At 53.9% G+C, this 26,799-nt stretch overlaps 1 protein-coding gene across 2 annotated transcripts in view; it reads left to right on the forward strand.

Moving 5' to 3' along the window:
* PTP4A3 (protein tyrosine phosphatase 4A3) overlaps positions 1-26,799 on the forward strand; it is a 46,442-nt gene that overhangs the window by 14,519 nt on the left and 5,124 nt on the right. The window contains exons 1-5 of one of the 2 annotated variants that reach the window (XM_030011947.2): positions 18,734-18,875; positions 19,217-20,011; positions 21,696-21,788; positions 25,671-25,801; positions 26,455-26,529. In XM_030011947.2, the coding sequence (XP_029867807.1) occupies positions 19,907-20,011; positions 21,696-21,788; positions 25,671-25,801; positions 26,455-26,529 (404 nt within the window). In that variant the 5' untranslated portion in view covers positions 18,734-18,875; positions 19,217-19,906. Of the gene's footprint in view, positions 1-18,733; positions 18,876-19,216; positions 20,012-21,695; positions 21,789-25,670; positions 25,802-26,454; positions 26,530-26,799 lie in introns of those variants that run through there. The other variant, XM_030011948.2, reaches the window with a different exon arrangement.

Raw genomic sequence — 26,799 nt, forward strand, 5'->3', positions numbered from 1 at the left:
GCTATCACGACTGGCAAGTTCGTTCACAGCATCTCACGGCAGCACGTGAGGAACAGCTTGCTTCCCTCGGCCTGGAATTGAGCAGAAAACCCACGCTGGCACCGGCCCAAGCCAGAAGCTATAGGAATCCTTGACAGCGTGACAGCAAACGTTCGTCTTGAGTGGGGCCGGTGCTGGGAGGCTCTCACGCAATGAGCCTGCAGCAAAGCCCATCCCATTGCAGGAGGAGCTTGCCTTGGGCTGCGAGGTTTCCTGCACCTGCGTGACTAAGCACGCTGGAAAGCACCTTTGGTGCATGCCAGGGTGGTGGAAATTTGGCTGCCAGCAAAGAAACGTGCCAGCGCATGTCCGGCCATGCTTTGAGGAGGTGGGTAGCATCTAGTGGAGGCGGGCAAAAGGTCTATGCCCTCTCCTCAGTTTCCCTAAAAAACTGACAATCACCTCCAAGGTAAGGTCAGCCACATTTAGGTGGAGCCTCATACGGGTGAAAGGTGCTCCTCAAGGGCTGCCAGGTTCCTGTAGCTCCACAGGTGAAGCACCCTGTCCTGGGATGCTCAGCCTTGCCTAATTCACGTTGTGCCGTGCGAATGTGACCTGGGAGAGCCAACGGGAGCAAGATATATACGCCTCTTCCTCTTGCACAGCCTTTCGGCACAATCTTGCCCGGGGTGATGTGGCTGCAGGGGTAGAGCAGTCCATCGGGCAGGAGTTCGGAGCAGCTTGACCATTCTCTGCAGAGCAACCGTGGCAAGCGGCCCATGTTTCACAAGTGGGGTTTTCCCGTCAGACTCTCCAGCTGCTATAAATAACAGGAAATGTTTTGTCATTTTCTGCTCCAGAGAAGGTCAGGAGCTGGATTCTGTGGTCTTCTGTGCTTTAATGAGGTTGGAGATCATGCCGTATACCCAGAAGTCCCCTGGGGCAGCCTGCCTGGGGCCATTTGGCTCCTTGGATGGGGAAGTCTTGAATGCCAGCCTTTGACAAAGTTACCTTAGCCACCCTTTATCAGATGTCAGATCCTGCTAAATCCTTCACATGCTCTTCATCTCAGAGGCCAGATGTTAACTCTTGGATTGCTACAGAACCCACTCACGAGAGGTTTGAACCATCCTCTATCTGCAGTAGGAAAAGCTTCTACCACGGATCCCGGGATGGACACAGGGACACCAGCCACTGGTCTTGTGAGCTTGCTGGGAGCTCATCTTGCAGCTTCCCTGGCTCATCAGCACTTGGTATTCTTCTCATGGTGGGCAAATGCTTCAAATTTTCTTTTTGCCTCCTCCGTCAAGGAAGCTGGTCCTTCCTGAATCTTCCCTGGGACTTATAGAGCTGCTGTTTGACTCCTGGGTGGTTGTTCTCTGATGGCCAGACCATTGCATTTACCAGTGTGTTCCTGCCACAGGGGAGCAAAGAGTCCCCAACAAATGGCAGAAGACTTTAAGCTGCCCTCAGTGCAAACCGATTTTCTAGCTTTTATTCAAATTAGAGTATTTGCCTTGCAGTATCCCCCCAAACCAATATTCAGTCAAACTTGAAGTGAAACTACCCATGCAGTGCTCCACCATCTCCATTATTGGGGTGTGCTCCTTGTGCCTGTCTCCTTCAGCCAGTCGGATCCTACCAAACCCTGGTTCTTCAAGGTTGCTGTCCTCCATCCTCATGGCTAGGACTTTGGTTAACACCATGGTGCCGAGGGGTGATTGGAAAGGTCCTAGGGCATAAGAACGGTCTCGGCAGAAGCAGGTTACAATAACCCATTTCCAGTGCAATTAACGTATGCACACCAAGGCTGGCAGTTATCCTACCATACCTCTTAAATTAGGGAGGTGACTGCCCAGTGCTCCCACCATAGTTAGAGTAAGGGATGGGGAGATACCTCCAGAAGTTGGTTTGCTCCATAGACATGGCAAGTGCCAGGGTGCTTGTCTGGGTCTAGCTGGCGTGGAAGAAAGTCACCCACACCTTCTCTGGCTGGTGGCAGCGATGGGTCTCCATTGAGGTCATATTATTTCCCATTGAGCATCCCCAGCTCCTCTCATGGTTTACCTGGCTTGTGCTTGCAGCAGGATGGAAACCCAACAAATCAAGCAGGAAGATCCAGCCCCAGGAATTTGCTCAGACATCTCAACAGCTTTCTTGGGTCATGGAGAGCCACAAGCATCAGGTCCGTGCCGCCTGTCGCCCCAGCAGCCGCGCAGGGAGGAGACAGAGCCGCCTCTCCCATTTCCCCAGCAGATGCAGGAATGCTTTGATGTCCGTTCCGCTGGCCCCGAGTACCCAGCACCAGGATTAAACACCAGTCAGGCCCCTCCACCGCCTCCAGATAAATCTCCTAAACTCAGGCAAGCCCTATTCAGAGGGGTCCCGGCATTCCCCTCTTGCAGAATAAAGGTTAAAAATAGTTCCTCCCCTTGCACCTGCTCCTCCGAAGCCAAGACTGTGTTTTATTTTTACAGCCCAGATTTCCTGGTGGTTGTCTACTCTCTGGGGCATAGAGGACAGGGACAAATAGAAAAATTATCCATCTCAACAGTGCAAAGAAGATAGGCAGCATGGAAATTGCTCACAATACACATGGGTTGGAAGAAATCCTTCCCAACCTAAGCTCTCCTTCCTATAACCTCATGCTTTGAAACCAAGGCAGAAATGCGGGTCCAGGGATGGTCCTTAGGAAAAATAGTGGATTTTGCTCCTTTCTGCATTTCTTTAGATGCCCCTTCAAGGGGCAGGAGGACTGCAAAAATTGAAAATGGAATTGCTTGTTTGTGAGGGTGTTATATCTGTCTCTAAGGCATTTTGGGGGTCTAAGTTAGCATCCCCTGTGCAGATCTCTGAAGCAGCGAAGGAAGCCTGGCTCAGCCCTGATTAAATGGTTTCAGTGAGGCTGAATTATTTTTTGTAAAAGCCTGTGTGTTTACATTTCATAAGCTTATTTTAAAACACATGTGTATACAAGAGCAGGCTTATTTATAAGGCAGAATAGCCTGCTGTGTCCTTACCTGACTTAAGTGTCAAGGAAGCAGCTTTTTTTTACTTTTTACAAGTGCAGTTTAAAATAAAATACTGGTTTGCTGTGCGCCAGTGAATCTGCCCAAGAGGAGGTCAGGGCAAGGTCTTGTTTTCCAACTGTAAAAAGCTATTTTGCTTGTTTATGGAGCTTCCTCTTGCCAGCCGTCATTTTAGGTTAATCTGTTAATGACAGCTATAGGTAAAAAAACCTCATTTCTATCCCCCAGAGTCCTGGCAAGCCTGCATTGCCAAAATCCCAAACTAGCCAGGCTTCCCAGCAAACAGGGTTTGGGAACTTTCCATCGGTAAAGCAGGATTTGCTGGGTGACCCATTCAGTCCAGGTTCTTGACAAGGTTTCTGGCTTCAAGTCCCCCATGGAAATCCATGAGAAAGCCTTTTGAGGGGGGATCTTGGCATTTTCTGCTTCCCCTGGGGGAAGGATTTTATTCCTTATTCTTGGTTTTAACCATATGAACTGGCAACGCACCAGCCCAGCGGCAGGAGGGTGAGGAGCACCTTATGGTGGTGCTGAAAGGCTGCAGGTTGATGTTGAAGTATGATGAGATGTTACATATGGACCTTAACGGCAGGATGGGGAGCGTGAGGAGACCCCCACGGAGCCGCTAATTTACACGAAAGCAAAGTGAAGCTTTGACTGTAGGACATGCAATTCATCTTGCACAAGGGACAAAAAGCCGTATGTGTTTTTATGCCTATGCTCGGGGATGTTTTTCTTCTTCTAACAAGCTTCCATGAAGCACGTGGGCCTGGTGGGTACGAACACGAAGACCTAGGAGGTAGGGGGGTGGGCAGATGCCATTTATACCCAGGAAAGAGCTGAAGCAGACAGGGTGTGAGGGATGGTTTTCCATCCAGCAAAGTTGTAAACCAAAGCCCTGACCGCTGGTGGTTATTTAAAGACTCCCGCGGCGCTTCCTGCGATGGGAAGGTGCTTGGCCTACGTTCAGGCTGGGCGACTGCTCTCTGCAAAGCCAAATAAACAGCAGCCACTTGAACTTTCCACCTTGTGGGCTCGGTCAGATGCCTCGTCCCCGGGCCACGACCGGGTGCCGTGCCTCGGACAGGCTTCGCGGACAAACCTCCTTGGAGGATTTGGGGTGATGGTGACGGTTTGGGGCTGAAGGGTGCTTTTCCTGTCGCATGAAAGACCCCAAGGGAAGAGTTTGGTGCTGCTTGGAGCTGAGACGGGGCATCTGGGAGGGGAGATCTGTGTCTCCAGAATGGGATGGGATGCCCAATGTGTGATTCCGTGTCCTTCAGTGACCTTAGACAGGGCAAAGAGAGAGGAAATTATATCCTTTAATGCTAGACATGTACTTTAGATGCTAAATTTCCTGAGAGGAGCACAATCCAAGTAGCCAGGACCAGAAATCTTGTCTGTCCATTAAGGCATTTTGGGGACGGGTGAGTGCGGTGACCGTCTCATCTGCAGGATGTCCATGAAGGTGCCAAGGCATCAATGGTGAGATGCCCATGGAGATGCTTCACTGGTTGGGGAGGTTGGAGGTGGTTCCTTCCAACCTCAGCCCTTCTGTGACAGTTGATGTGAAATGTCAGGCGCTTGCCTGTACATATTGTGGTGCTTTTATTGAGTTGTATTTAACGTGGTGCATGTCTCTCCCCACTTCTGACCCTTCCCTGGTGACCTGAGATGTTTCAGCAACTCACATGAACCCTGTGATGGATGCTCCTTCCTCACATCCAGTGGCAGCCCCTCAGCCTGGGAACTTTTGCAAGACTTGGCAGCAGGGACATTGCAGGAGTATTTCACACAGGACCCAAAAATATTGCTGTCGGTGCAGCATCGGTCAGCCTGAACGCAGGGTCAGGTCCCTAAGAAATCAGACTGTTGACGAACAAGCTTGAGTGTATTCAAATGTATCGTCTGATTTTCTTGGACTGCAAAGTTTCCAAGGGAGCCAAAAAGCTGGCTGCTCTTCTTGTTGACTTTGCAGACCAGAAATACAGCCAGGTTCAGTGAAATAAGGAAGCTCAAATTCTTGTATTGGTGTAGCATAGAAGGAAAAAGCTCAATTTGGAAAAGCTCAAATGTCTGCCTTAGAGATAAAAATGAAAGTCCAAGGTGGTGTGCTCTGGCTCTGCTGCCTGCTCTCTGCCTGAACTCAGCATCAAGGATGATCGCTCGGGCACGGGGCAGCCCACAATATCTCGCCCCAGGACCAAAATCTTTGCTTGACACCCCTCTGAATTTCTAGCAAAGAAGCAAATCCAGGGGCATTTCTCTTGATGAAGGTCAATAAGGTGGATCCACACAGGCATTGGGGAGTGCAGATACAAGCTGTGCCAGTACGCACCAGCACTGAGCTGGGACGAGAGCACAGGAGATGTCAGGCAGGAGCGGAGCATCGCTTTAAACTGCAAATGAACTCTGAAATGACAGTGAACTTGAAGCAAGCCCACATTTTGGGCCAGGCTGGCTGTGAATCAGCTCTGGAAAATGAAAGACGAAACTTTCTGACTTCAGTTCAAGTTATGAACTTATAAACTCCCAATTATCTGGTTTAATGGACACAAGCCAGAGACAAACATCATTCGAGGCGAGTGTATGGGACAGCTTCCTGAAAATGAACTCATTGAAAAAGGAGTAATTTGGAAACTAAAAGTTTGATTCAAAATCCTGTATTTTAAAAAGCTGGTTTAATTTGGCATGAAGATAATCTTGCTGTGGATCCCAGAGCTGCTCTTGAGCATCCTCCATCCCTTTACTACTCTTTGCTAAGATGTAGGGGCATGATAAATCACTTCCAAAAATGAAAGTTGAAAAAAATACCACATTTTAAGCCTATCTGAATGATGGCAAATGTGCAAAAAGCTTTTGCACGGGACAGCCACGTAAACTTACTCCTTTCCCCCTGAGATAACAAGCCCAGGCTGGCAGTGAACTATGGACAAGTGAGGGCAATGGGGTAGCCCATGGCCTGGCTTTGCTATTTCATGGCACAGCTTTGGGGTGGGGGTTAGAATAGGGATGTTCCACATGTGGGTGCAGTTTTTGTCAGCAAATCTTAGTACTGCGGGGGTTTTTGCAGATGCTGTTCCAGCATAAGGCTTTTTTTCCTCTGTTTCCCTTTAAACTACTGATTTCTTTTCTCTGTTACTTCAAAAATGGCTGTATATTCCCCAAAACCATCTTCAGGCATTAAGAAAATCAGAATACATGCCTCAAGCTCTGCTAGGGATAAAAACGCAGAAGAGGCGTCATGCACACAGCTGGGAAGCAGTTCCTCCTGCGAGCTGCTAAAATTGGCATCTGCTAAAGTTAGCAGAGATTTCACTGAGCTCTTGTTTTTTTTATTGAAGTGGACGGGTCAAGGACTGGGGTTTTATCAGCGCCCTGGCATCAAAGGGATGCACCCGTGGTCCCAGCTGCTGGGAATCGTCTTCGTCCTTGGGGCTGTGGCTGCAAGCCGGGAGGATGGCCGGGGCGTGCTGCTGATGAGGACTTGGTGACCCTGTGACCAGGTTTGGAGGCAGCAGTGCCCGTGACAATGCTCCTGCCCAGCTCCTGCCTGCGGTTGTGCCAGCGAAGTGGGTTTGCTCAGAGTTAATCCCTTGGCATTAACCAAAATCTCCTATTCCTACCCCTGTGCAAGACTCGTGCGCTGCGCCGGTCTCCTGGGAGCAGATTTGGGGCAGGTGCCCCTCTGCAGTTGAGTTAGGTGAAGGCTTCATGGGTGCATCCATCCAAAAGCAGGTCACCGTGGTCCTGCAGGGTCATGGAGGCTCAGCCAGGGAGGCTGTGGGTCCAGCTTCATGGGAGAGGTCGGTAGGTGTTTCCAGACCCTGCAGGGAAGCGTCTTGGCGAGGTCCCCGAAGTCCTGCAGGTGCCACCATCGGGTGGAACAAATGCAGCACACGAGTAGCGCTCGAGGGAAGTCCTTCTGCTGTGTTTCTAGTAAATACCCGTCCAGGGTGTGCTAATGACAGCGGGGAGGATGTGCTCCATCTGTTTGACGAACGACACTTATAGTATCGATCTGGAAACGGCGTGGGGAGTGTTTTATTGTCCAGCTGATAAGAGAAAATACCAGGGAAATTCCCACCTGGGAACGTGCAGCAGGGTTTTACACCATGCCTCGGTGTTTAATAACAGCGGTCATTTAGTAGCCCTTGGCTACCTGTCCCAGTCCCCATGCTGGCCACGGTGCCATGCCAGTACAGCTGCCTCTTTGCAAGGAGATGGGCTGGGAATGGACCAAACTGAAAATAAACTCTTTTTTTTTTTTTTTAATATAATTCTCCCAAGGCAAGATCAGCTCCTGGGTGCCTTCACCAAGGCGGCTGTCGACGTCTCAATGCCCTCGTGCCAGCAGGGCTGAGCCAAGCTGGGTGGTGGCTGATTTTGCACTGGAGCGGATGAGCCCCATGCCCTGTGGCTGGAGGGGACATCTTTGGTGGCCCTCATCTCTCTGCTCCCATGGGCTGGACCGCAGTGGGACAGCCTGTCCCTGGGTTGGTTTTGCTGTTGGTTGTCACGCGCGATGCCAAATTTAAATGATTTGTGAAACAGCAGAACATCCTTTGTGCTGGCTGCTGCGAGTACTCTATGCTATATAGAGTCCATAGTATTGTTTATCTGCTAAGATAATTAAAATAGTATGGATTTCAGCATGGAGCCAGGTATATTAATAGGAATGCCCTCATTTGGCTGCTTCTCCATACCACAGGAGCTTATAAAGGGGGAATTGATCGATCCCTAAGTCAGCGCTAGGTGTTTCTGCACTTCTGCAAGGTCTCCGTAGATTTTCCTCAACGTTGGCGTTTTCTGTTTGCTGCAGCCTGGCTCTTTAGGAAGCAGCATGAAAAAGAGATGGAGAAAAACCCTCCCGGGGTGCACCGGTTGGCAGGCAGTATGGCTGTCTGCCTTCCTCCTCAGGCTGAAACCATCTTGTGTGCCCCTGGGAGCAGAGGGGCAGGGACCACCGTGGCCGGATCTCAAAGTAAGTCTTCAACCCGGGTGGCCGAGCTGCTCCTGATGACTTCTGTTTCTGGCAGACGGGGAACACCCAGGGTAGGTCCCATGGCTCCCCGACAGAGCCCGTACGTGCGCTGGTGCTGCTGAGCGAGGAGCCCAGGGCAGGGATCGGCGATGCCCAGTAAGCGCGGTGGGGGCAGAGGGGAGAAGGGCTGGTGGTGGGGCAGCCTGGGTTTTAGGCGCCGTCCTATTTTGCTCGTGGCCCATGCAGCTGACAAAGTCGAAGGCTTGCTGCCCCGTACTCTCGCCAGCGTCTGCGATGCCCCGTGGTGAAGCTTTTCGGAGCCCAGCGCGGCAGCTCGGTCTCCGGGAGCCTCTGTTGAGATGGTTGGAGCATCGCTGGGTTGGAACGAGGCTCCCTGGCTTCATCATAATAATGGATTTGGGGTTGCAGCTTAATTTACCCAGGGAAGCTCGTTTGCTTTCAGCTTGATTAGAGCCTGCTCCAGCGCAGCAAGGGTGGCCGGGAAATGCCACCCACACCGGGGTGTCAAAATGCCTCTGAAACCATCCAGGAGCCTAGCAGAGCCGAGCAGCTTGCGTGTCTCCAGGCTATTAAAGCTTACCCCTGGGGCCAGGGAGGATGTGCAGAACACAGATGAAACACCGCGTCCTGCCTGTCCTGTCCCTGCTGGATCCGGCCATAGGAGCTGAGGAAGTTTTCCTGCTGAGCAGGGTAGGGAGGCTTCACATCTCAGCCTTTATTTAATTTTCAGGTGATAAAAGTGTTGCTTCCCTGCCCGGCGCGTCTGAGCAGCCAGCACGTTCAAACGCTTCCCCTTCTGCAGGGAATTTGCATTTCCCTAAAGGCAGCACCAGTTTTATGCAAATAGCCCAATGAAAGAAAGTCAAAGCCAAAGCGTGCTCATGAGTAAGCATTCTTGGGCATTTCTTCAGCAGTCAAACACTCTCTTGCAAACCTTTCGGTGTTTCGGGGAGAAGCAGTGTGGCGTTGCCGACTGCGGGGTCCTCCAGCCTGAAAAGCGCTGTGCGACGACCACTTCACCTCCATGTTGTCCCAAGAGCAGTAACAGTCTGGAAAGGTGCTTTGAGGTTGCAATGTCCTGTGGTCGAATTTGCTTTTCCTGGGTGCACCGTTCCATGGGACGTGGCATCCCCGCTTGTTGCGGTGTTCACACAATGTTGCACAGCAGCACTGTAGGCAGGATGGGTTTCCTCCTCTTCCTGCCATTCCCCTGAGGACATGGTCCTTCTCCTTCCAAAGTGCTTTCCAAAATCACCTGGGCACGGTCCATCGCAGCTGCACGACCTTCTCCTTGCTTTCCCTGCTGGGATGGGGAGAGGAGTGAGTAGCAGCATCCCATTGTGGCTCTGACATCTGTTTGGAGCAGGCTTTTTGGTCATGCGGATCATTGCAATTTCTCTTTCTGAGATGCCAGGGTGCTTGCTGGCTTTTATAAAGCCACTGCTGGAAATCCTTCCTGTGAATGACAGGAATATGATTAGATGACTCTGTTCATCTTATGTATCGAAGGACAGTTATTTAAGTGACAAGAAGCACCGGGATCTCTATAGTTTGCCATCAATTCCTTTTTTAGGCTGTTTTGCCTCAAACAGCGGCCGGGAGCAGCCTTGGCATGCCAGAGCACCACTGCATTGCAAGTGAGGATGTGATTTAAAATGTGCTCGTCTGGAGTGCCGGTAGCCTGCTTTCCACTTCTGGTTCACAGCCTGGAGGGAGACCAACTAGATTATAATGGGGGAGCCCATTTTTACAGCCCAAGACCATGTCCTGAGCTGCAGTGCTGTAGGAGTCTGGTCCCCTTGCAGAAGGGGTTTTCAGCACATTTTCCTAAAGCTCAGGGAGTCCTATTCCAGCAAGGATTTTTAATCCCTTGGAAAATCTTGAATCCAGTTTGGGACCCGCTTGTTGAAGAGGTGAGCTGGGAGGATGCTGGCATGGAGAGCCTCAGGTCACCTGGCCACCGGGCTGTCATAGAATCAGAGAATGGTTTGGGATGGAAGGGACCATGGGCAGGGACACCTTCCACTAGATCAGGTTGCCCAAAGCCCCGTCCAACCTGACCTTGAACACTTCCAGGGATGGGGCAGCCACAACTTCCTTGGGCAATCTCTTCCAGTGTTTCATCACCTTCATCGTAAAGAATTTCTTCCTTATGTCCAATCTAAATTTGCCTGCTTAGTTTAAAACCATTGCCCCTTGTCCTGTTACTACAGGCCATGGTAAAAAGTCTCTGCACTGGCTTAACCTTCTTCCTCCAAAGTGATGCTCAGTCTTCCCGTCTCCTCCTCCTTCCAGTTTGTTCCTCCATCTCCCATGTTGACGGGGTGTAAATTGGGCTGAGGATGAGGGGCAAAGCTTTACACACCTGGGCTCGGCAACGGGCAGGCTCTGCACAGCAAGCAGAGACACCGATGTCCCGCCAGCAAGAACAGCTGCAACTTTTGGCATTTCGTCCCCTTTGATCATTTCTTTGAAAGAAAAACCACCTTTATTTGCTCTGCAAGCTCTTGCAGGCAGGGGACACCTCTTGGCACCTGCCACCACAGTGTCCCTTGACGCTGGGTTTTTTTGCGCAAGAGCGGCGGCGGCTCAGACCAAAGGGTTTTGTCCCTGTTCCTGGCGGTGGCCAGGTGCAGGGGGTAGGAGAGGGTACAGGATCAGGCCATGCCCACAGCCGTGCATCCAAAACCGGTAGCTCGGAGGTACCCGCTTTTATCCCCAGAGCTTTGCCGACGTGTTGCCTTTGGAGAGCAATGGTCCCGCAGTGACCGGGGGGCTCTGCCATGACTTTTTGCTGGAGCTAAGGAGGTTTCTGGAAGGGGATTGCAGGGAAAACCTTCTCTGCAGGGTGTGGGCTTGGTGGGGTGAGCCAGGAGCTTGGCATGCCGGGGGTCTGCAGCATGCCTGGGCACCGTCGTACCTTGCAGCATCCCACACAGGAGCAGGGCATCTTCCCATCTCCCTTCGCTTGCTCCGTGGCTTTTAATTATCCTGGCTGACACTCATCATGTTTCCCCCAGTGTCTCTCCATATTATTAGTAGCCCTGGGGGAGCACTTATAACCTGCATGCAGCGTCTCTGTCCCATCCTGCTGGAAAGGGGAAGGGCTTTTTCCAGGGGAAGCCCTGGAAGAGCTGTTGCAAGGGGTGGTTTCTGCTGGGGGATGACAGTGGTCAGCGCTGGTGAGGACAAGGAGGAACCATCCCAGAGTTTTCCATGCAGCACTGTCCTCATGGGCTGGTGGCTGCCTTCAAAAGTGCTTCGGTGCCCACTACAAGGGAGAGGGCTGGTGGTGTTGCCGCCCGCCAGCAGCCTGTCACGATATGTGTGGCTCTGTCCCCGTGGAGTGAAATGTGTAGACCCAATACTGGGGAGCAAGGGTGAGATGGTTTGGGAGGACAGTCCCTGAGAGCACAGGGTGTGGATGGTCGAGGAAGCTCAAGGACCCACAAACCCCATCTCAACCTGGTGCCATTGACTTGAAGAGCTGCCTTTCTCCAGAGCTTGGCTTCTCTGCTCAATGCTGGCTATAGCTTGATGCCACCAGAGAAGACTTTTCCATGGAGCTCATCACAGGCAGAGCACGTTTTCTTCTCTCCTGTGCTGCCATCCCCAGCGTGTCATGGAGCAGGGTGTACTTTCAACACTATCTGCAGGTCAAAATCCACCCGTTGGGTAGACTGAGGCCCCTGGAGCCCCCTTCTTCGTCAACAAACGTCCATCAAAGCCACCGCGGCGGGTCGGCGTTGGGAGTTGTGCAAGACACACCGATGACGCAGAGAAGGCTGCCGGTGCCCTTTGGTCAGGGCTGCTGTTGGCTTGACGAGGAGGTAGGACTGGGCGGCATAGGGACATCTTCACATCGGGATGCCACCACTGAGTGGGGACATGCGAAATAGCAAAGTTCAGGTCCGGCGGAAAACGAGACAGTCGAAGAACAGAGGCCAAAACATCAGTGCTGGGGAAGGCAGTGGAAAAACTAAACGCAGGCTGCACCTCTCCCAAAAATAGCCTCCCTGGCACAGGCTTAAGCTGTACTTCGAAAGGGACGTCACAACAGACCCCCCCCCCCGTGCCCTTCCCAGGGAGCTGCCGTTGCCCACGCTCCTGGTGCTTCCCCCATAAGAGGCATCGCACCCCACCAGCATTTTGCCGTTCAGACACCTGCCGCGAGTATTAAATTTGCTCAAAACGCTGCGAGAAACCACAAGAAAAGATGAGCAGATGTTCAGCCGTGCCAAAGATTCGGGGTGGGAGAAGCACGTGGCGGTGGCAGTTGTCGGGGGGGACCACTGGGGTCGGCTTTGCCCCCCTATTTGTGTTTTGGGGCGAGGATGCTGCTTTGGGATTTTTTTGTTTCCAAGGATGCTCTTGGGCAAGGCAGGAAGCCTGGAAATGCCCCATCAGATGCAGAACTGCTTTATTTTCCTGACTCCTCTGGCCAAAAGAAATTCCTGAAGGATGGGGGGGGAGCTGTCCCCCAGTATTTGGGGTGCCTGACTTCCCTCTGCATCGGGCACTGGAGCGTGGGGACCAGCCGAGCCTTTCACCCCCCCAAAAAAACCCCTCTGGGGCGCACCCTCTACAGATTTGGGAGGCAGCCAGCCCAAAGCCTGCTATTACTTTTCCCCGTGGAGCTGGCCTCTCTTCCGCCCCCTTTTTTATTTTTTTCCTCCTTTCCCTTCAAATCCAAGCCAGGAAAAGCCTCTGACGTCGGCACCGCGGCTGCGAGCTCCTCGTGGCTGCTGGGGGAAGGCGGCGGAGGGGATATCCCGGATCATAAAACCAGGATTTTGCTGCGAGCGGGGCCGCCGCGGGCTGCCTGTGAGTCGTCCGCTGCCGGGGACAGGATGGGAGGGATGGGCAGGGGACTGCTTTTGGCTGGGGAAGGGTCCTTATCCCCCCAGTGCTGAACATTTGGTACCTTTTTGTGGTTTTTATGAGCTGCTTCTGGTGGCTGAATCTCTTACTGTGCAAGAAGGACTTAGGTTAAAAAATGCCATCCGTTCATACGCCTCAAATTCGAGCTGCTTGGGGGTTGCGTGTGGGGAGAAAACATGGAATTGCAGCTAAAGGGCTGTTCAAGGGGTGCCTGGAGCATCTTGTGTTTCCTCCGGGGCATTGCCCCACGAGCAGCGGACAGGAGAGGCAAGCCCAGCACCAGTGGCCATCACAGGCATCCTTACATCAGCACGGGGTCCGTGTCCCATCAGGGTTGTGGACCAGCACCAAAGCAGGCGAGGGGGAAAAACAACTTCCAAAGGGCTGATTTAGGCTCTTTCCACACTGCCTCAGCCTCTCTTCAAAGAAAAAAGGTGCAAATAAAAGATAAAAAGGGGTCAATTATGTTACCAGGGCCTCCGGTGCATTCCCAGCTTGCACAGTGCTGGGAAGACTGTGCTCTTCTTTTTATCTGGCTGGCTGGCTCACTGTCTCATCTTCCCCATTCCTCCCTCTTTCCCAGTCTCCTAAGTGCCTCCTGCTTGCGAATCTCCATACCGACATCATGCCGGCGTCTTTCCCCGCTGCCTAAATACCACCAAACTCCTTTAAATCTGACAGGAGCTATAAAATCAGAGGCCATACGGCTCTTTTCTGCAAATTTACATGTTAGTCCGCGTTTACCGCATGCCAAAAAGGATGTGGAGGAAGATGCATGACCTAGTTTATCTTGCAGGTGTGTTTTGGTGGGCTGCCGAGAGCTCCCCGTCCCTCTCCCTCTGCACCCGTGCAATTTTAATCCTCCTTGCTGTTTTGCTCAGGAAACATGCCCTGCGGCGAAAGAAACAAACAAAACAATAACCCCTTGGAGGAAAAACCCCATGATGCTTCCCAGGCAGATGGTGCCAGGCACTGCTCCGCTCCCAGCAGCAGATACCCCGCAGCCGCCGCTGCCTCCCCACGGTACCCGGCATGGCTTTTCCAGGACATCCCCATCGGCTCTTTCCAGTTCTGCACCTGGAGCAGAACGTGCCAGTGGTCGCTTATACCTCTGCCCTCCGATGCCGGCTCCTGCGGGGTGTTTTGTTTCCGTTGCTCTCCTCCCGGATCTTCCCTGTTTCCTTCCGCGCGGATGCGGCCAGAGGAAATCTCAGCACGTTGGCTTTCCTCTGGCTGGGTCCCGGCTGCGGTCGTAGGCTGGGGACAGCACTGTGGCTGTCTGTGTCCTGGGATCTATCCTTCCTGGCGGTGGTGCTGGTGGTGGTGCTGGTGGCAATGGTGGCGGTGGTGGGGCTGCTCACGTTGGTGGCAGTGGTGGTGCTGGTGGTAGTGGTGGCGGTGGTGACAGTGGTGGTGCTGGTGGCAATGGTGGTGCTGGTGGCAGTGGTGGCAGTGGTGACAGTGGTGGTTGCTACTGGTGGTGGTGGTGGTGACAGTGGTGGAGCTGCTGGTGCTGGTGGTGGTGGTGGCAGTGGTGACGGTGGTGGTGGCAGTGGTGACGGTGGTGCTACTGGTGGTGGTGGTGGTGGTAGTGGTGGTGCTGCTGGTGCTGGTGGTGGTGGTGGCAGTGGTGACGGTGGTGGTGGCAGTGGTGACGGTGGTGCTACTGGTGGTGGTGGTGGTGGTAGTGGTGGTGCTGCTGGTGCTGGTGGTGGTGGTGACAGTGGTGGTGCTACTGGTGGTGGTGGTGGTGACAGTGGTGGTGCTGCTGGTGCTGCTGGTGGTGGTGGCAGTGGTGACAGTGGTAGTGCTACTGGTGGTGGTGGTGGTGGTGACAGTGGTGGTGGTGGTGGTGCTGGTGGTAGTGGTGGCAGTGGTGACAGTGGTGGTTGCTACTGGTGGTGGTGGTGGTGACAGTGGTGGAGCTGCTGGTGCTGGTGGCAGTGGTGGTGGAGCTGGTGGGTCTCCTCGTGTGTGCAACCAAGCCTCGTAGACCTGCTTACTGTGGTCACACGTGGCAGATGTGTGCAGAACTGCTACGTGGTAATAACTGGGACTGCTCAGAAACTTGCATTCCATTTTCAGGGTGATGGAAATGCTGGTTGCGGAGCTAGGATTGGAAGTGGGGGAGAGTAGGAATTGATCAGCCATAAGGGGAAAGGGCTGGTCGGTGTCTTGCTACATGGGTTGAAAGCAGGAGAGAGGTCGAGCAAATGTAACACAGATGGGTGTTTTATTAGATTTTTCTGAAGGTGAACTTTGAACGTGAGATGTGCTCACTCGGGAGATAGCTATATTTATACACGGGTAAGATACAGATTGTTTGGGTGAGAAAGAGCCTTTGTTCCAAGTCCCGCTGCTAAAGCCCACGTGGAGCGACTGTTTGGCTCTGCAAAGTTTCCTTTTCCTTTGCTTGGGGAGTTGCTGTGTTCAGGAGAACCTGACTTCCCCGGCTGCATCCCGCTAGCCCGAGTACCAGCGGCAAAGCCGTCAGGTCACGGCTCCAGCCAAGCCCTTTCATTAACGGCAGCGAAGAAGACCTGGCCTTTATTTTGCATCAAGGTGCCAGGAGGAAGAGCAGCCTCATCCCTGCTGTTGCAGGCTCTGTGCCTGGATGGCTGGGACGAGGCCGAGATAGGCGGAATGGAGCTGCCACGCTGCAAAGGAATAATTAGGAGAGGGACGTGATGGCTCGGTGGTCCCCATCCTCCAGAGCAGCATCCCCCATTGCTCTCTTGCCACAGTGGGGTGCATTCGCCCTGGATCCTCGCTGGGCTCTTGGGTGCAAAACTTCGTGTGGAAGAACCAGAAGCTTCCACAATCATGGCACAAAGCGTCGTTGCGGCTCGCGCGGTACGTGTGTCTTTTTGGGGGCTTTGCAAGGAAGAAGGCCACCACGTCGCATTAATACTTGTGGAAATTCAAAGGCAAGTGTTGCCGGCGAAGCTTTGAGATGAGCTTGCAGATGTTGGGGTGGCAGTGATGGGTACATTGTGGGGAGGTGGTCCCCGTCCCCCCCTGGCCTTGGGCACAGCAGGGGGATGGTGGCAGCTGGGTACCTGGCTCCTCCGATTATCCGTGTTGAATTTCCTTCATTGAGCTTCACCCTGATGGGTTTGAGCCTGAAAGGCCAGTGCTGCGCTGCTGAGCATCCTCATCCAGGTCTTGCTTACTGTGTCCTCACGTGCTTCATCTAGATCACCCATAGTGCTCAAGTCAGAAGGATATTTATTCACTTGGCAGGTTATTAATATTAGCTGAAAAACCCTTTTCCACATTATTCTGCCACGCTTAATATGGTGATCAGCATCGCAGCCTGTAGCACTGGGGATGATTTGTAATTGAATAGCCATTAGGGATTTAGAGACTTTGGGGCTGAATTGCCGGGACATGCAATTGCCAAAATACTTGAAACGCTTCCACTGGAGAGGAGACCTTGTGGGAAAGGAGCACTCGCTGTTCTCGTATACAAGCGGTTCCCAGTGAACCTCCGTTACTGGCAGCAAGCACACCCAAGCCAATAAAAAATTATATGGGATCCAGAGTGCCGATGGAGCACGAACCATGTGTTGGATGACGATGGGGAGCAAGCTACCGCTCCTGGCGTGCGATGCTGGCGTTGGGGCTCACAGCAGCTCCCAGTCCCACAGCGTTGCTCAGCGGGGGGGTTTAATCCGGGGCATGGTTTGTATTAACATGACCCCGCAGCCGGTTAAAACGGGACGTAAGGTTGTTTGGGGTAGGGAAAAAGTTGGGTTTTGCTGCTTTTCCTTGTGCGGTGCAAGCATCTCTCGTGCTGGTGCATCGAGCCCCAGGGGGCAGAAGGCAAGATGTCATTAAATGTGTTGGAAGCTGAAAGAGCCAAGAGCTGAAGGTGTTAAAAGCAGAAGATCCCTGGGTCCTTTGCTTCAGAGAAATTGGGTTTGCAAGGGGATGATTTGGGGCAATACCTGCGTTCCAGCAGCTCTTCCCTTTGAGCAAGCATCTGTGGCTACCCGTCCCTTCTGCCTCCCATCCCTTTGGAGGGTTTTAACCTCTTCTTTTTCCTTGAAGCAAATGGAGAAGGAAGGAAGAAGCTTGCTGAGGGGGTTGCCAGCGTGTTTTTCTTGGAAAACATTCACTCGCTGGGTTGCTGGCTCTTTTCGTGGCCATGCTGGCCTGCAGCTCAGCAGCTGGACCTCTAGGAGCCACATAGCCAAAACCAGCCCAAAATTACCTTCCAGAAATACCATTTCTTACCCGGCCATGGTAAGCTCATCTCGGGGGGGGAGGAGACCCCGCAAGCAAAGAGATGGATGGGAAAAGCATATCGAGCCCAGGGGGAGAGGAGGTTTCCCATCTCATCTGGCAGGAGCATTGCAAGCTTTGAGCAAAGATCCCGGCTGCTGTGGTCCAGCTGGGGAGGGTGAGCTGCCCTTGGGGGGGGTCAACATGACCTGGGGCCTGAGCTGCTCTGAATCAGACCCAAAAAGCTCCTGGGAGGCAGCTCTCGCCTTGCTCCCATCCTTCAGCTGAGCTTCCAGCCTCCATCAGCTGCTAAAATCTGATTTTCTCAATGGAGACTGGAAAATCCCCCCCCCAGGATGTCCCACTCATCCCCTGCAGCCCAGGCAGGGTTTGAACTTCACGGAGCATCCTCGGAGGGCGGATTATTACTGTTCTTCAGCATCCTTCAAAAAAAAAAACCCCAAAATAACACACCCCAACTAAAGGAGCCCACGGCTCGACGCTGCTGAGCCACGAGTCACCATCGCAAACCACACCGCTGGTTCTGTCCCATCTTCCCTGATCTTTTTGTGGGCAAAAAAAAAAATGAGTCAGGAGTGATGGGACATGATTGACAAGGGGGTTTGGGGCAATTAAGGAGGATGGGGACATACGAGGGTCGGCAGAGGAGCTGGGGATGGCTCAGTGCTGATATCCCTTTGAGTTTTGGCCCTTTCCCAGCTCCTAGCCCCCTCTAAGCTCCTTTCCAAAATCCCAGCTACAAACCCATGGGCACGGAGATGCGCCGGGACAGTGCCAGGGCTCGCACGTGCTGCCAATAATAAATTAGTGCCCTGCCAGCAGCAAAGTCCACTATTTTAGCAGCCAAGCTGGGCACGTTTAGGAGAGCAACGTGCTTCCCCTTGCCGCCTTTTCCTTTTGCTATTTGTTTTTTTTTTTTTTTTTTCATTCCTGGGGACCACCGGTGAAGCAGGAGGCAGCGAGCGGGTTGTAAATGATGCTGAGGCACGGAGGATCCCGGCGACAGCACCCAGGTGGTGTGATGAGCTGGTCGGTGCTCAGTGCACCTCCCTGCTCCCACTTCGTCTTGTCGCATCAGGATAAAACAACCCGGAGGGGAAAGTTTCTTGGCGCTGGGGCATTAGGGGAAGAGGCGAGTGGGTGCATACTGGCCTGGCTCGGGTTACTTATGTGCTTATGGTCTATTTTGAGGCTCCAGCCACGTGGCGCTAAGCAGCCGCTGACCCAGGGAAGGGACCAGCTTCAAAACAAGAGTCTGGTGGGTGACAACCCGGGGAAGCGCCAGGTTTCCCTTTGCTCCGAGCAGGGCTGGCAGCACCCTCGCTTCCCCGCTGGGCCGATCCTCTCTTGGGTTTTGGCATTTCCAAGGCGGGGATTGGTTTTAATTTTTCCCATTGCCATCCTCGAAGGCGAAGGCGCCGCAGGTTGCGAGGCCGGCGGACTTTATGGGGAGCGACGCGCTGGCAGCGGTGGGGATGCAGATGTGCGAGCGGGCAGACGCGTCCATCACTAGCGCTGGCGGAACGGCGCAGCTGCGACCCCCCTCCTCCCCAAGAAAGCTCATTTGCGGGCGGCTTAGTTTGCCTTAAGAGCATTAGAGGTGCATTTGGTGGACATTAGCCGCTCGAGCAGCACCAGGAGCATGTGGCTGATTAGGGGCGGCGGTGGCTGGTTTCGGGCAGAGCGCCGTATGTGGGGCAGAAATATTCGCTGTGCGTTTCGGGGGCTCAAAGGTGAGGTCCTGGGGGGACAGGATGGGTGCCGGGGGGGTCAGTTTGCATGGCGCGGGTGCTCGAAAACGCCAGCCGGGTGCTGACGGCGGGTGGCGTGAGAGCAAGCCCCTTCCCTGCCTTGTGGGTTTTCCCTTTTGCGGGGAAACGAGAGTTGTCCCCCTAGCTTTCCGGTGCCATTTCAGCTTTTCAGGTGATATTCCAGTTATTTCTTGAAATGCCACCCGGCTTTCTCATCTACGGCCTCCCGCAAACGACGAGCGTGGTCAGGGGGATGCGCGTACGGGAGCCAGCCTGGGGGAGGAGGACCCTCACCCCCGCCTTTCCCTTTCCTTCCCCTCCAGCCTCGCTCTCTGCTGGGATTTATGGAGGTGCTGAGGAGCAGCTCTGAGCCCCGCGGACCCCGTCAGCCCGCCCCATAAAGCAGCGCCCGGCCGCCTCTCCTCGTCTCGCCCGGCATCCCGACCCTCCGACTCAACCATTCAAGGCTCCCGTGCATGGATCGCCCCAGCGAGGGACCGCTGCCGGACGCCGCCGACACCGCCCCGTAGGCTCCCGGCCCCCCGTGCCGCCCCCAAGTACTCCACATACCCCGATGGGGTAACGTGACGGGGGTCCCCCTCCCGCCCCCCCCCCCCATATGCAGAGGCCTTTCTAGAGCGCCGGGGAGCGCGCGGCACCGGAGGCGGCAGCCGCTCGCCGTCGCGCACACGCCGAGGACACCGACACTACAGCAAAGGGATAATTTTTTTTTTTTTTTAATTATTATTATTATTATTATTATCATTAATATTATTTTTTCCCATCTGGCTTTTTACCCCGGGGGGCTTGCAGTGTGTCGAGGAAGCCGGCGCGCTCCCAGGAGCTGGGATTATTTGCACAACGTCTGTATATTGAGTTCTCGATCCTGTTTTATTTTTATTTTTTAAGCGCAGAGGGGCGGTTGGTTTTTTTTTTCTCCCCTCCACGCCACGCTTTTCTTGGGTTTTTCCCCCACTGCCGTCAGCACCGCCTCACCCTCCTTCCATCCCACCATGGCCCGGATGAACCGCCCTGCGCCGGTGGAGGTCTGCTACAAAAACATGAGGTTCCTGATCACCCACAACCCTACCAATGCCACGCTCAGCACCTTCTTGGAGGTAAGGAGGGGAGGCTGGAAGTTGGGGACCAGGGTCCAGCTGCACGTTTTGGGGCTGAAAGCCAATATTGAGATGCAACAGGGATCGGTCCTGTGTAGGATGAGGCAGCAGCACATCCCCTTTGGTACCACAGCCCCCAGTGGCATCCCAGGGCGGTGGGTCCAATCCCCGCCAGCTTTTTGGGGTTGGATGTTTTGGAGGACCCCAGGCGTGATGTCTGAGCACGGTGGAGGTGGAGCAGAGTTTCCCCGTTCCTGTTGCATCCCCTGCCAGCTCCACCGGCACATCACGTCAAGGGGCTTTGCAGTGATGCACACGGACGCACGCAACCTCCCCTGCGTCTCCCAGCACCTCAATAAGGACTTTTCATCCCAAATATCCCAGCGTCTTTCCAATGCCCAGAGTGTTTTGGGCAGTGCCCAAGATGCTGGAGGGCTCGGTGTTGCGTGAGCCAGCGACAGTGCCCTGCCTGGGAGCAGCTGGGAGTTAGCGGGGGGATTAATGGATGCATGTCTGCGGTCCGGGACGAAAGGCTTCGACTTGCTCTTTTATCAATGCCTGGGGGAAACACCATGTCCTGCAGGTTCAGTCGAGCTGGCACAAGCAGCTTCTGCTGACGAGGAGTCATTTTGGGATGTTACTGCACTCGTGGGGGGGACCTGGGCTTGCACGTGAGCCTGGTGAAGAGTTTTTGCCTTAGACTTAAACCGCATTGAGGTCTGATGTGCTGGCACCAGAGGCATCCTCCGAGCTCGAGGAAACCCCCCCCCAATGCACACCTGAAAAAAAAAAAAACACGTGAGCGCTACCGGCTCGGAACGCCGCAGGAAGGTGGTTGCGATATGGGGACAGCCACCCCATACCCTGCACGCTGTGCACAAGGCGATGGGGATGGCACCAGTGGGAACGGGGAAAAATTCCCCTTTTCCTCCAGCCTCTTAGGTTTTTGGCCAAGCTGCTGAGCGTGCGGGGGTTTGCCGCGGTCTGGCAAGCGCACATGGGGAACGAAGGAGATGATAAATCATTGAAGGGGATGATCTCACACGGTGCCCGGCGAGGCCGGTACGCTGGCACGTAATCCGGGAGCAATCCTTGCGGCGGGTGATAAGCCACGCTGGAAACAGCCCAAGTCCCACGCCCAAGCCTGCAGCGCGTTGGAATGATGATGGGATACGGCAAGGAGGTCAAGAAGGAGCCCCTGAGCAATCTGCAAGACGCGAGCGCGGTCGGCGGGGTGTGCTACGACCCCCCCCGCCCCCAGCCTATGCATTTCTGCAGCGGGAGTTGTGACTTTGCTGGGCACAAATAATTTCTCCTTTGGGGGACTTGCGCCCATGTTGGGGTTGTTTTTTTGCCTGGGGTGTAAATTCCCTGCTGGTGTGGCCGTCAGGGCTTAAAAATAAACAGCCCCGTCGTCGCTCGTGACTCCGAGGAGTCATGAACGTGCTGGGTAAAAATCCTACCGTGGCCGCACGGCTTGGTGCCCTGGGATTTCATGTTTCCTTGTGCTTCCCAGGCTGGATGGACCACAGGGGGTTTGCTCGAGGGTCCAGAGATGGGGCACGGCACTGGTTTAGGGTCCGTAGTGGTCCATGTGGTCATAGCAGGGCTCAGACGTGTTGGGGTTAACTGGGCTGCAACTGGCAGGGCTTTTTCAGACTCCTCCTTCTCCTTGCCTTTCCAGGACCTGAAGAAATACGGTGCCACCACGGTTGTGCGAGTGTGCGAAGTGACCTATGACAAGACCCCCCTGGAGAAGGATGGCATCACTGTCATGGTAGGTGGGCAGCAGGATGGGCACCAGGGGGGCTGCCCCCCTCCACCCCCCCGCGCTTAAATACCCCCAGCCCTCGGGTCTGCTAAAACCTCTGCGTTTCAGATAGACCGAAGTGGCATCACACTTGCCTGGGAGCGGGGTTTGAAGCCCAACTTCATCCTCCGGGTGAGGCGGGCGAGCTCCCCGCTCCCCGAGCTGAGATGGGGCTGGTGCTTTAAAAAAAGAAAGTGCTGCCCACGCACCCGAAACTGTGACTCATACGGTTGAGTCGGCAGCTGCCTTCCCTGCCTGTCGCTCGGGCTTTAAAGCATCCAGGGGATGGGAGCGCCTGATCCCACGTGGAAGACGCGCATGGTTCCCTTTACCCCCGGCGTTATCTTAACTGGGGGTGCGGGTTTTTTGCTCTTCCAGCAGCCGGCTGGTGCAGCTCTGGGGGATGAAAGGGAGCAGGCAGCAAGAAGGAAAAGGCAAGGAGGCAGAGCAGGCAGCTGCCTGGGCTGCATCTTGGCTGATAAGTAGTTGGAGATGATGTCAGGCGCGATTGCCCTGCCAGGGAGTTCAGCTCCAGCTGGAAAGTGAAGCTCTGCTTGTTATTTAGGAAAGGGTTTGGAAGTGCCTCGTGCCTCCTGGGGTGGTCCTCTCTGTGTAGCTCTCTCTGTATAATGTATACCCTATAGAGAGAGTAGCTGTATCCTAGATCCTGTGGGATATAGGTAGATAATAGATCCTATGTCTCTGGATACAGATTCTCCAGATGCAGATCTCACTGGATAGAGATGCTATGTCTCTGTAGGATATATCTTATTCTATAGAGGAAGATAGCTGTATGCCACATATAGAATCTGTATCTAGGATATCATATCTGCTCGCTTACACACCAAATTCTGCCTTTTACCCTGTTTCTGACTGGAGTCCTCCAGTCTGAGTTTATATATCTAGGATGTACATACCTCTCTACCTATCTTATATAGAGAGATATCTATATCTAGGATTTGTTTTACGTAGGGAGATATCAATATCCTAGATACAGAAGCTATATGACACTGTATAGAAACTGTATAGCTTCTATATATAAGTTTGTATAACTGTATAGAAACTATGTAAGGTATATCATATGGAGAGATATCTGTGTCCTATGTATCTATGGATAGATATATCTATGCAGGTACAGAGATATCTCTAAATACACCTATATCAAATATATCTATGTATAGACTATACCTATATATCCTAATCCCTTTCTTTGGGGAATAGGCACAAGCTAGTTGAGGTCTGACTCCGGTGCGGTGTGCCTGGGTGCCAGCGTCTGCAGCCACGGTGCCCGTACGTACAGTTGTCCTGTCCCGGACACGCTCCCCAGGCGTTTCGGACACCTCCTCTGCTTTCAGCTCCTCTGTGTGCCACAGGGGATCCCGAGCAATCTCTAGAGCTGACGGCAGTTCCCAAGTTGTGCCATGGACGTCTGCTTGGCAGCTCTTCCAGCAGGTTGGAGATGGAGCAGAAATCCTGCCGGAGAACCAGTGCTGTGCAGGTTTCACTGTAGGAAGGTTAATGGTGCAGGATGGATATACGGTATTGGATATGCCAATACTGTTTAATATCTTCATCAGTGATGTTGGTAGTGGGGTTGAGTGCACCCTCATCAAGTTTGCAGGTGACACCAAGCTGAGTGGTGCCGTTGATACGCTCGAGGGAAGGGATGCCATCCAGAGGGACCTCGAGAGGCTTGGGGAGTGGGCCCCTGCAAACCTCACGAAGTTCAACAAGGGCAAGGTCCTGCACCTGGGTCGGGGCAATCCCAAATGTGGATAGAGGCTGGGCAATGAGTGGATTGAGACCAGCAGCCCTGCAGAGAAGGACTGGGGGGCACTGGTGGATGGAAGACTGGACATGAGCTGGCAATGTTCGTTTGCAGCCCAGAAAGCCAATCATCTCTTGGGCTGCATCAAAAGAAGAGTGACCAGGAGGTCAAGGGAGGTGATTCTTCCCCTCTGCTCCACTCTGATGAGATCCCACCTGGAGTACTGTGTCCAGCTGTGGGGACCCCAGCATAAGAAAGCCACCGACCTGTTGGAGCAGGTCCAGAGGAGGGCCACAGAAATGTTCAGAGGGTTGGAACAGGTCTGCTGTGGAGAAAGGCTGAGAGAGTCGGGGTTGTTCAGCCTGGAGATGAGAAGGTTCCAAGGAGACCTTATTGCAGCCTTTCGGTATAGAAAGGAGGCTTATAAGAAAGATAAAGACTTTTTACCAGGGTCTGTTGCAATAGGACAAGGGGCAACGGTTTTAAACTGAAAGAAGGTAGGTTTAAATTGGATGTAAGGAAGAAATTTTTTATGATGAAGGTGGTGAGACACCGGAACAGGTTGCCCAGAGAAGTTGTGGATGCCCCACCATTGGAAGTGTTCCCAGTCAGGTTGGACAGGGCTCTGAGCAACAGGATCTAGTGACAGAAGTCCCTGCCCATGGCTGGGGAGATGGACTAGATGATATCTGAAGGTCTCTTCCACCCCAAACTGTTCTATGATTCAGTGATTTTTTGATATGGTGTGTCTTCCCCAGTGTGAGCCTGGTGACCTGCACTCATGGCTGAAGCGGTGTAGGCTGTGCAGGGTGGGCTGGCTCAAGCATTAGGATATCCCGAAGCCCAACACGCTCCTTTCCTAGCAAAGCCCAACTGAAATCACATTACCTGTTCATACACTGAAGGGAAGCTCAGCTCAGCGGCTTCTTTTGCCGTCTTACGCCAAGGATGACTCCAGCGCAGCAGCTTAGTGACTCACTCCCCAAACATGAGGATTACAGCCCCATGCTTCCCACTCACCGGGGATCAATGTGCCACATCACCTCCGAGCATTGCTCACCTGCCTGCCCCCTTCTCCCACTGCCGTTTGGCCAGTGGCCACGTTCCTCCTGCCAAATCCATTTTGGGAGAGAATTCCACTTTTGGGGAGAGACATGCAGCCTCGACTGGCTGGGGAGAGACCGTCCCTTCCCCAAAATGCTGGAGCAGTCACAGGCAAGCGGGGGGGGGGACACTTTTCCCCCATAGCAGAGCCCAGGGACGGAGGATGTTTAATGCAGCACCTGTTTTCCCCACTTCACCATTGAGCCTCAATGTTGAGTCCGTGCAGCTCAAGGATGAAGCTCAGAAGAAGATGGGCACTTTTTTTTTCCCCCCTGAAGAGCCTTTCCTGAAGGATGCTATTTAAATGGCCCCATTTGGAGGGGTGTCCCTCTGGAAGGATGGAGCCCTTCGGCTCTCCCTAGGGCTGTGGAAGGGGTGCCCAGAGCATCCTTTTGGGGCTTGTGCGTTCACCTTCCCCTCCATGTGTTGCAGCAAGCTGAATTTCGGCACCGCAGCAGGCCCTGAGATTTCAACCATGTCCAAGACACCTTGGCTCAAACTTCCTACAAAGTGGCTTTGCGCTTCCAAATGCTGGATTTAGACAGGAGCTGGCAGGGGGAAGGATGGGACTTGCAGCTCCCCGAAGCTCGGTGCAGTCATCCGAATGGGGAGGAGGCAGGCGACGGCCACCCTGGTTCTGCAGAGGCAGGACACGGGGACCGTGTCGCAGGTCCTGTAGATGCTCCTGAAGGCTGAACCTGTCCGTAGAAGATGGGAGGACCCCAGACCTAGACTCGTATGACTGCAAACCCTGAGCCGAAGCAGCCAGGGGATTCCTGCGTGCCAGACGGTGCCGCAAAACCTGCTACGTTCCCCGCGGAGCTGCACTGTGAGCCCAGTTCCCGGCACGTGCATCCGCATCCCCGCTGCCGAGATCCCAAACGCCATCGCCCTGAGTAAAAAGCAATCCCCTGAGTTTTTTTCCCCGGGGTCTGACAGTATTTCTCTCTTCCCCTGACCTTGCCCCCACCTTGCAGGATTGGCCGTTCGATGACGGAGCGCCTCCTCCCAGCAAGATAGTGGAAGATTGGCTCAACTTGCTGAAGACCAAGTTCTGCGAAGACCCCGGCTGCTGCGTGGCCGTGCACTGCGTGGCCGGCCTGGGGCGGTAAGTCAGAGCCTGTCCCCCCACCCATGAAGGGGAAAGAGGGAAGACCGTGCCAGCTCTCCTCCTTCCACCTTACAGCAGGGTTTTTTGCATGTGGTGGAGACCTTAGCGGGAATAGACGGGGCGGGGGGGCTGCTGCCTGAGCTCCTCCTTGCACTTCTCACAGCCAAATCCTGGGCACCGGGGGGGACCCGGGTTGCTCGGTGCTGTCCTGCCAGTGCCCTGCGGTGATTTTGCTTTTGCTAAGAGCTCGTCTTGGAAATATCGCAGTATGCTTCCCACTACAACTGGGAGCCATCGCGTTTCACGAGCTGCTGTGTTTTGCTGCTCCCCCCCCACTGCAGGTCAGGTTTTGCGTGTGTATTTACATCCACTTTTACGATAGATTTGCCTCCAAAATCCTCGTGCTCATTAGAAGAGCAGCAAACAGCTGCCAGCCCTGTCCTGAGGGTTTTACCCCTAAAATCAGCCATTCTTTCAGGCAGCACTTGCAGCCAAATGGCAAGAAATTACAAACTAAAAGCCAGCGGTGGCGATGATTGCCCACAACGCTACCATTACAGCCCTGCGGTGTGTCCCCTCCGCCCCAGGACGGGATGACAGCCTCTGGGCCACACGGCTGGGGAGTGACCGCCACTGCCGTTCCCTTTCAGCGCTCCCGTCCTCGTCGCGCTGGCCTTGATCGAGAGTGGGATGAAGTACGAAGACGCCATCCAGTTCATCCGACAGTAAGTCGAGTGGCGTTTTTGGTGTCGGGGGAGAAAGCAGCCCCTCTCCGAGGGAACGGAGAGATCTGGGCCGTCCCAGAGTTTTTTCAGGGTGCCGGGGTTGCTTTTTCTCTCCTTTGGGAGAGGAAAAGGGAGGTGCTGGCATCGAGCACCCTGTGACTTTGCATCAGGGCTGCAGGAGGCTGGGGCAGCAGCTGGGAGCATCCCTGGGGGGCTTTTGGCAGGCACCCTGCTTCTGCCAGCTGCCCACGTGTTTCTTCCCCAGCTCTC

This window comes from Aquila chrysaetos, chromosome 4 (assembly GCF_900496995.4).
Source record: "Aquila chrysaetos chrysaetos chromosome 4, bAquChr1.4, whole genome shotgun sequence".
NCBI lineage: Eukaryota > Metazoa > Chordata > Aves > Accipitriformes > Accipitridae > Aquila > Aquila chrysaetos.